Source organism: Nanorana parkeri, unplaced genomic scaffold (genome assembly GCF_000935625.1).
Source record: "Nanorana parkeri isolate BGI_ZX_2015 unplaced genomic scaffold, ASM93562v1 scaffold59, whole genome shotgun sequence".
NCBI lineage: Eukaryota > Metazoa > Chordata > Amphibia > Anura > Dicroglossidae > Nanorana > Nanorana parkeri.
In genome coordinates this window covers 1,209,899-1,220,534 of record NW_017306327.1, presented here as the reverse complement: position 1 = coordinate 1,220,534, position 10,636 = coordinate 1,209,899, and the positions used below count along the sequence as shown (strand labels likewise).

Genomic DNA, 10,636 nt, shown 5'->3' with positions numbered 1-10,636 from the left:
AGTGTCAGCATGATGTCAGAGATGATTTGAGGATCATCTCTGAGTAATACACAAATAAGATACATTTCTGTTAAATAGAGAGATGGAGTTATTACTCACACAACACAAATAGAGAGATGGAGTTATTACTCACACAACACAAATAGAGAGATGGAGTTATTACTCACACAACACAAATAGCGAGATGGAGTTATTACTCACACAAATTACTCTATTTACATCTCTGTTTTACTGAGCTCTACTACCCAAGAAATTTGCAGTGGAACTCAAGAATTGCTTATACAGGAGAGTCTTCCCCAATTTTATGTACACACCCATGAGAGTAAATTTTATTAAACTATTCACATAACCACGTGAAAAAGTTCCTGCAATGGAACCAAACAGTGATGAAGACTAAAGTTGACTGTACACTAAGCAAATTTTGGCAGGTTCCGTCTGACTCCTCCCCGGCATCCTTGGATTTAGGGCCCAGTCACATCATATCCAGTGCGTCCCAGGGCAGTTCGCGTCCGGAACACACTGGATAGCATACATGAACCCGGGCTGCATTCTGGGGCAGGGCAGGCCCGTGCTTTGTCAATGGCACCGCAGACACACCTGCAGTGCGATTTCCCACACCGGAACACAAGGTACAGGAATGCCCTCCATTCCAGTGCGATCTGAAAAGAATAGTGCATGCATGCACAATTTTTTTTCTGACTGCACCAGACACTAATGTGGCCCGTGCAGCCGGAGGGCATGGCTGTGGTGCCATTGAGTTCAATGTAACACAACCCCTCCCACCCCCATAACAAAGCGAGTGGCCAGAACGCGATCCAGTGCGTTCCAGCCAGAATCGGGTCGGAGTGCACTGAGGCTGGTGTGAACTGGCCCCCCAGGTGATTTTGGTAGCTGGTGTGGCCAATTGTCAAAATACAATATCCCGGACAGAGATTACGCTGTTTAGCGCTGGATGTTTTTTTCTGTTCAGTTAATGTTCTTTAGGCCATATTCTTGAAATAAGGCAGGTATGTTTCTTTGGCCACTTGTGTTGCCCTAACGGTTAGGGCAACACAAGTGGCCAAAAAAAAACCACACAGCCCTCTCCTAAAACGACCTTGTTAGGCTAGGGCCTAGCCTAAAAAGGTCGTTTTAGGAGGGGGCTGTGTATACGAGCCAGATCAAACTTCATGAAAAAAACGACAGAATATATTGGTATTAAAATAGGTATTGTGACTATATGTACAAAAATGTATTACTGTTCCTCTCCAAGATGTACCTTATGACACTGCTGACAATGAAAATGTATAAAGACATCTTTAATTTAGGATCAACTTTGTAAATCTAACATCACTACTACTGTAATGTCATTCCACAGAACAAAAATAGTTTAATAAATAGACTTCTCTATATACACATATTGAAATGTCAAAACAATGTATATTATTTACACGGGACACAAAAATATCTTTTTCTGCATTCAAAATGTGCAGATTCTATGCAAATCGCATTTGGCACTTCAACAAATAACTTACCAGGTGTAATACTGACTCAACCTAATCATACGTATCAAGAATATGAAAAGGAATACAGTTACATGTACTGCCAAGTTATTACATGTCACAGCCACAAACTGTCACAAGAGCACAAGTGTAGCTTCAGTGCAACCTTCATTTCATCACAAGTGTGCCGACTACAAAGCACATTTCCAAAACTTTGCATCGGTCTGCTGGCACACACATCGGATTACCCTGGGAACAGGGATTTCAATGAATCCAAAAGAGATGAGTTGTTATTGAACGTTGTTCATTGCAGTCTGTAGAGAAATTGTTTACATGCAGTCCACCACATTGCTTGACCCATGGCCAATGTCCCGGATCTGACTACACAGACAGGAGCAGACCGAAACTCCTGCCCCAGCCCTGCAGTGAGCCACAGAGCCAACCAGCTCCCACCTATTTACAATAAAGAGAGGAAACGTTACTGAAAACAGAAAGCATTATATATGGACTTCATAAGTAATTAGGTCACATATGGCAGACTAGGGATATGGTCACATATGGCAGACTAGGGATATGGTCACATATGGCAGACTAGGGATATGGTCACATATGGCAGACTAGGGATATGGAAATAGAACACTGCTTCATAGTCCACACAATCGGGCTTCTGCCTGATATGCCAACCCTACAGACTGGATGAAAAAGGCTTTCAATGCCTTTGTCTGTTCAACAGCATCTACCTATATATCAGTTACTGCTTCACTCCCTATCAAAGATCTGTAACCAGAGCTCAGGCAGATCATTCTGATACATGCAAACCTGTATGGGCAATGAAGACCTTTATTCTCCACTCTACAGGAATGGTACAGTGAGGTCTGGTGCCTGGTTTTATCAAGCCCTGGTGCTAGTGATGGTAATTGTTAGGGATGCACCGATACCAGTGCCATACTTGGCATTTTCATGAGAACTACCAGGGTTGCAGCTGTGACTGGGCTCTGGCGCTCCGCCACTGTCCTGAAATCATTAGTCTGTAATGTTTTAGAAAAACTGTCACAAGTACTGATACATTTTTGTTGTCATGTATCTGCGAGTACTTGGGCAAGTACCAGTACTTGCAAAACTGGTATCTGTGCATCCCTTATATATATTTATGAAACCAAAATTGTACATTAAAACAGAGATGTACAAATCCCAGGAGCTCCGTGTGCTCCTTACAAATGACAGCTGCCTCCTAACTTTTTCTCTAGTCTAGTCTTGGAGCTGGAGAAGTATCTCTACTTGTACCAAGTACTGTACTTGGTATCGGTGCATCCCTAGTAATTGTAATGCTACATACAACGGCAGAATTACCTGTTTATAACTGGGTCATAGCACTCCACTGTATTCAAGTATGCATTTCCATTATGACCTCCAACTGCATATATTTTTCCCATCAGCGTTGCAATGCCAACCCCTCCTCTCGGGGTAGTGAGTTCTGCAACATACTCCCATTTGTTGGAATGAGGATTGTACCTCTCTACAGAACTCAGAGGGGCATTGTCATCAAATCCACCTTCAGGAAACAATCATACATTGTAAACAGTCAAACGTTACTGCGCACAGATCACAAATCTATACCAAATAAAAAAGGGCACATACCTACAGAACGGATGGAAATAAAGAATTAGCATTCTTTAGCCAATTAGATTCTTTACAAGTGTATATATCAAAACAATTCACCCCCACACAGCTACCTCCTCATATATCACTACCCCTCCTCCCTTTTAGACTGTAAGCTCTCACAGGCAGGACCCTCCTTACCATCTTGTCTTGAATTGTAATGTCTTCCTTATACTGTAAAGCGCTGCGCAAACTGTTGACGCTATATAAATCCTAGGTAATCATAATATAAATTCCAGGGTTTCTTTTTGTTTTGTAATATACATTGATTAAAACAGATCAACTTGATCTTACCAACATGTAGTCATTTTTTAAAAGCCTTGTAAATTTGCAGTCATTTATGTACATGGAACCATATTGCTCATTACATGCACAGGCTCAGCTTCCGGCTTTGTAGCAATACACAGGAGCAAGCAGTAAGCTCCTTTTCTCAATGTAAGTCATCAATTTTCCCAACCCTATGTGGAACTTACATTTTCTAGTAGTTAAAGTGACATTAAACCCTCAGATTTTTTAACATAAACCAATACTGTAATGTGTGCCTTACTGTAATACATGGTTGTTTCCCTTCTCTTTGCTGCTCTTCCTTTTATATCTGTATCTCTTCTCCCTCTTGGGGAGAACTTTCCTTTGCAGCTGAGGGCCTCTTCCTGTAGTGCTGGCTCAGGTTGTGAACCTTTACACAGACACCATGTATCCATTTCAGAGACAAGGCAGTCTGCTGCAAAACAGAAGTTCTTCCCAGCATGAGAACAGATACAGATTTAAAAGGATGAGCAGCAAAGAGAAGGGAAACAACCATGGATTACAGTGAGGTACACATTACAGTATTGGTGTATGTTACAAAATCTGAGGGTTTAATGTCACTTTAAGCAAGGAGGCAGAGTCATTGTAGTAGCTAACCTACACACGTACATTTCCCACGCTGCATAGATTAAATATGCACTCACAAAAAGCACACTCGTTTTTCTATTACGCTTATTAAAGTTGCATCACTCTCCTACAAACTTGTTTCAGATGCCAGGCACTATGTAGTCTTTCATGTTAACACTACCGTATGCATTTCAACAATTTGCTGAATAGCTGAACCACAAATACAGTACCTTCATATGGCACATTCATGGTCTGGGGGTTTTTTGTTAACGTTTCCACCCAAAAAACACTTTGTTTTGGATGCATTCCCTATTTATCAGGCAGTACCTGCTAAAAGGTTTACTGGCAACTGTGCTCTGCATGAAAATACACTATATTGACAAACATATTGGGACACCCCTCCAAATCATTGGATTCAGGCGTTCCAATCACCTCCATGACCCCAGGTGTATAAAATCAAGCACTAGGCATGCAGACGCTTCTACAAACATTTGTGAAAGAATGGGTCGCTCTCAGTAAATTCAAGCGTGGTACCGTGATAGGTTGCCACCTGTGCAATAAGTCCAGCCGTGACATTTCCTTGCTACTAAATATACTAAAGTTCATGTGCGTGTGAAGGCAGGCGTCCCGATACTTTTGGCAATAGTGTATTCAATCACCCTCCTATCCATTTTCATCATCAAAAGCCAACATTAAATAATTTTACCCCTCTCATAAAAGCCACTGCCTACTCTCATCCCTCAGATACAAGCCTCTGCTTATTATAACTAAGATTACTCCTCGAGTGCGCAAAGATTTTCTTGCATACCATTTCAAGCAAGGCAACCATGTTATTGAGGAGGAAATACCCCCTCATCTTACAAATAACAAAAAGGTACCTTTAGAAAAAGTTTAGTAATGGCAATATACGAAGGTATACTTTGCAGTCTTTTTATCCTTGGCATGCCTTATTTTTCATTTCCTCCCCATTCATCCTACAGTGGCCCTTTTTACTAAGGGCAGATGAATCCATCTCCCTTTACTTCCTGGAACTCTTGAGTCTGCCTCATGGAACATGTGACAGCGCACATCATCTGGGGGGAGCCTTTCCCCCATGATTTTGTAATATTATGCAATATACAGATAAGATTTTCCATGAGGGCCCTGGTGATGTAGCCTAACCAGGATCTGTGAAGCCAAATCAGCAGTGCCTCACTCACCAGTAAATGGAAGTAAAAGCAAAAAAAAATGTTTAATGACGAAGAAGATGATTTTATTTAATATCAATCTATAAGTATGCAAAGCTGCATGCTGGTGTGATTTTTAGTTAAAGGGGTAAAGGTCAACTTAAGCGGTTTAAATTTCAAACACACTCTTCACACAGGCAGTAACACAAGTAATACAGTCATGGTGGTCTCTTGGCAAACCTGGTGTTACAGCATTCTAACACTATTGGAATTTACCATTATTTATTGTGACGGTTACAGAAGTGACTAAAATAAAATGGCGTCTCCTGCAATGTGCAAATCTTTCCTGTTCACATGCCAATCGTTTCGCAGTCACAATAAAAGTATATATGCCAATATCAGTAGAATGCTCCAGGGCGTCCCTTTCTGTGCTCCAGGAGTGTCTCTGCCTGTGCTTAGTTACTGCTAATCTGCATTGGGTGTCTGAAATACTGCAAGTATACCAGCTCAACACTTACCTACAACATACAGACAGCCATGTAATTCACTCACTCCAGTGCCTGCTCTTCTCTGGCCCATCTCTTTAATGTCTACCCATTTATCCAAATGAGGGTCATACCTCTCCACACTGGAGAGGGAAGCAACACCATCATTACCTCCAACAGCATAGACATGATTCTAAAAACACAAGTAAAAAGGACACTATATGAAATTATAGGAAGTAAATATGGTAAATGCACATCATCATCATCATCATCGTTAGTGGCAGTGTTCGAGAAATTCAAGAAAAAAAATGATTGGTTTAATAAAACCCGCACACCATTCAGTACATCTCTGCAATACATATACATTTCCCATATTTTATACCTTTTTCTGTACTTTCTTTAAACACCTGTTCATCTGCCAGAAATCTAGCGTGCTCCGAAAAGTACTGCGATTGCAATCAGCATTGTCAATTCTTCCAGCTTGACTACAGAACTTTGTCTATCCCCTGCCACTCTCTCCCTTTTTCCATGTTCATATATTAATATTTTCCCTTGCAAAACAATGCTGCTGGCCTCGACTCCCACAAACCTGCACACACTGTATATGGAAAGGGCATTTGGGAGATGTAGTTCTGTTGGGGTGTCTACATCAATAGAAACAGAGCTTCCAGCAGGTGAGCATGCATGCATTTTACAAGCCTGGTGATGTCCTGACATGGAACAATGAAATAGTTTAACTCATAAAATCTTTTTTTCTTGAGTAAATTAAAGCGGACCTTCACTCTTTTTCTACTTAATCCCTCTGGCTCCCTCCCCCTAACCACAAATATGAAAAATCTTGTTTTGGGGGATGGGGAGCATTTACAATCTTTTTATTTTTTATTTTGCCCCAGCCCCTTGCTGCCATTCACACCTAGGTGGGAACGACGTGTCCCTACTCCCGCAGCCTCCTGGGATATGTGCATTACATATCACAGGCTATCCTCCAAGACTGCATACGCAGGGAAACAGTGCAGTGATAGGGGAAGTGGAAGGGGTGGCGGAGAGAACACTGGAGCCCTTAATTGTATATATTGAGGGACACAGGATGTAATTCGGGTGCATAGGGCTAGGCTGCTGACTTCAGGAGATTGCACACTGGCAAACAAACCTGGAAGACAGCCTAGAATAATATAATAACCCCTCCCACCCCATCATGCCTCAGTTTTATAAGAACAGAGGGAGGGGAGGGAGTTGTGTCCCCTAATGTACTCCAAGAAAATTATTTTACAGTAAGTCAAAAAGCCTATTTTCTTATTGTACATTAAAATGGATGCAGGGTATAGGTACATAGAAAACCAGTGAAACTGAGGAAGGTGAGCAACACAGCAAATGCATCAAAAGGCCATTGTGAACAACAGGGCAACATAAGGGGCTCAACAGAGCTGCATGAAGAGCCTTACAAGCAAAGCTGGCATCAGAGGATGCTTGAATATCCACCTAGAAAAACTGAAACGTCTGAACAGAAAATAAGGTGGCAGCCTCGCAAAACTGAAATACTATTGTCCGATGTTGAAAAGTCCATGAAGCACTAACTCATCCAGTGGAGTGCAATTTTACAGGGAAGGGTCGGACCTTGTCCTCAAGTCTGTAGGCTTGAATTAAATGCATGTAGCCGTGGTGCCCTACGCACATGGGCAGACATAACTGCCCTGTGAGACACTAATTTAGATGCCCCTTAAAAGCCAACACAGCATTTGGAAAACAGGGGTGTGAGCTGCATTAGAAGGACTCGCTATAAAAGATGTGATCCATTCAAACATGGTTTCACTAATAAAAGTTGCTGGAGAACTGCTCCAGCTAACAAACTAGGAGGTAAAAAAGGATTCCAGTTGAGCATCAGTAAAGCAGAGACATTATTTCTTTGATTTCTCTTCCACAGAAAGTGGAAACCAATTGTCAAGGAGTTCCCTATACATGGGAAAATACTTATTCACATGGTTGGAGAAAATGCTGATAGCATTGGAAGCTTCCAGTCCTTACTCAAGATTTTTTTTTTTTTTTAGATATGAAGGTATGGGAAAGGTCTTTGCCCCAGCATGAGCTATAGAAGAGTCCACATCTGGGTGGGCAGACTGAACTTCAACAGGCACAGCTGAGCATACTGCAGAAATCAGATTAGATCCAATATTGAGCACATCAGATGCATCATTTACGGTATGAAGGTGCTTCATTTGGGTCAGAAATATGAACAGAATGCACAGGCATACTTAGAGGCAAGGCGCCAGTAGGATCAGAAGTCTGTGTTGACAAAAAATAGCAATAGAAATTTCTGAATGCCTGCGAGGTGATTAATTAGTTCATGAAGTGAAGATAAAAGGCCTTGTAGATTAAATAGAGATAGTAGGCTCAGGTAGGGACGCTATAGGAGATGATGGTGAGAACAAAACCTATAGAAATACGAGTCTCAGGATGAAGACCGACGAATCGTCCTTAGAAGTAGCAGGAAAAAAAATGGGTCTGTCCACTAAATGTTGTTTAAAAGACATACTGCACCTGTAAGTTGTGGATTACTCACAAACCAAAGCGGAGTGAGGTGGAGTGTGGCGCGGGCGGCCAGAGATGAGAAAGTCCTGAAGACAAGCAGTGGAGCAGAATCCACAGTATAACAAAATAGGAGCAGCAACAGCAATATACAGGTGAAACTCGATTAGAATATCGTGCAAAGTTCATTTATTTCACTAATGCAACTTAAAAGGTGAAACTAATATATGAGATAGACTCATTACATGCAAAGCAAGATAATTCAAGCCGTGATTTGTCATAATTGTGATGATTATGGCTTACAGCTCATGAAAACACCAAGAACCCCAAATCCACAACCTCAAAAAAGTAGATTATTACATGCAATCAATAAAACAAGGATTGTACATAGAACAATATCGGACCTCTGAAAAGTACAAGCATGCATATGTACTCAGTACTTGGTTTGGGCCCCTGCTCTAAACTAAGGAGAATGCTCCCTGGCTAACTGACACAGGACACACAGGTCTGAGAAGCACAACATTGTGGAACGCAGCACCCAAAAGGTGGTAACATTTACAAAAGAAATCATCAGCAGAGCCTGGAATAAACAGAGCTGTCCCTCTGCTCTGAACTCTGCATAGCGCTCCATGGTTAAACTGGCCAGTACACACAGGTTTAACGAGTGCCACATGCAGAGCCAAATTGTGTAGATACTACCAACCAAGATATCTGCATCACATTCAGAGGTATACTCACAGGCGGAGACAGCGAGTATACCTCAGAGTATAGCAATACTCTAAATATTGAGAGCACTATGTAGCTAACTGACAGAGAACCACAAGTCTGGAAAGTGGCAAAATATAGAGCCCAGTGGTGGAAGGTCACATTCCAGGACATCTTGCCCCATCAATGGGCAATTCTCAGAGTGAGTGAGACTTCAGAGACTGGGTCACACCAGAGGCTGTGCCAGGCCTCTGGACATGTAAAGTGCTCTGTGGCTAACACACCAGTACGTAACGTGTCCGGGAGTGTCACAAGCAGGCCCAGTGCCCAAGGGTCAAACTAGTACATGCAATCTTCTGTCCAGCAAGGTTCAGGCACAGTCTCCGAACTGGCCAATCCAGATAGCTGCTGTACCAGCTCAAGTAGCAGGTTAGAAGTTTTGTTTGAAGAGAAAAAACATCTTCAGAGTAAGTAGATAGGAGAAGATGAAAAATCATCCAACTCCCAGTACACTAACAAGAAACTGAGGCAAGACGACTGGAGACAAGGTTATCGTTTTGTTTTTTGCCAATGTCCAAACCTTCAGAAGGCATAACCCATATGTTCAAGTATGTCGCCATTTCTGTGTCCCCAATTGGCGATAAAGAATTTAGAAGTAGAATCTGAAAACATAGTATCCTTTTAGTTGTGTTATTAAGACCTGGCATTCCAATGGGCAGCCATAATCTCAACTTCCATGGCAGTCTGTGTGTATGAATGTATGATAGATATATCTATAGTTTATATCTATATCTCTATATACAAGATATAGAGATATAGATATGATATCTCTATATAGAAATATATATCTTAGTGAATGTACATATTGTAGAAGTCTATATAGGTATTAGTGTATACACATGTGAACAATCAAGTTCTTAGGGATCACTACTGGCTATATAATGGCTAGAGAATATTTCTTCCTTACTACCGTAGATCAGGCTCTTTGCCTGTGTTCACATACCATAAGAGCAACTGATCCAACACCTCCTCGAGGTGTATTCATTGGAGCTACAGCAGTCCAGCGATCACATTCCACATCATAGCGCTCTACATTATTAAAGCAAGTGTTGTCATCCAGCCCACCAATGGCATATATTGGGCCACCAAGAGACGACAATGCAATTCCCCTCCTAGTGAAAGGCAGAGAATTATTTATGCACTTGTAGCACAAAACATACCATACATTTTTGTATATCTATACATCTCTCTCTCTATGTACATACACACATATAATAAGAAAAATCAATGTGATTTGTATATTGGGTTTTTCTATATTGGGCTGATAACAAGATTGTTAAGGACAGCAGCATCAATGTGGACACAACATATGCTCAGTGAGTACAGTCTGCATTCTAACAGACTGATTGACTAAAGATGAGAATCCTCACACAGTAAACCCAGTTAATATTCTCTTCAATGTATCAATCTTTCTTTTTTTTTCCACATGGTTGGATAATTAAAGTGTTTGTGTAAAAATTCTCAACTCCTTTAGTAAATCTTCCCTCAAAGAACTGCAGGAATTTTTTTTAAATTAACCCCTAAGGTGCCCATACACTGGCCGAAATCCGGCCGGTTTTTAATGTATTGGACGAAATTCGCACAGTGTGTGGGGCTGTCGGCTCCGTTTCAATTGGCACTCCTTGATCAGCTGATCGAAGGAGCCGCCTGGAAAATTTTCGATCGGTCATAGCTGGCAGCCAAT

At 41.5% G+C, this 10,636-nt stretch overlaps 1 protein-coding gene across 3 annotated transcripts in view; it reads right to left on the bottom strand.

The window, feature by feature from the left end:
- Positions 1 to 1,321: 1,321 nt before the first annotated feature.
- Positions 1,322 to 10,636, bottom strand: part of KLHL8 (kelch like family member 8) — a 28,161-nt gene continuing 18,846 nt past the window's right edge. For 2 of the 3 annotated variants that reach the window (XM_018576210.1, XM_018576211.1), the window contains 4 exons: positions 9,896 to 10,064; positions 5,698 to 5,857; positions 2,832 to 3,033; positions 1,323 to 1,934 (listed from right to left, as the gene is read on the bottom strand). In XM_018576210.1, the coding sequence (XP_018431712.1) occupies positions 1,811 to 1,934; positions 2,832 to 3,033; positions 5,698 to 5,857; positions 9,896 to 10,064 (655 nt within the window). In that variant the 3' untranslated portion in view covers positions 1,323 to 1,810. Of the gene's footprint in view, positions 1,935 to 2,831; positions 3,034 to 5,697; positions 5,858 to 9,895; positions 10,065 to 10,636 lie in introns of all 3 variants that reach the window. The other variant, XM_018576209.1, reaches the window with a different exon arrangement.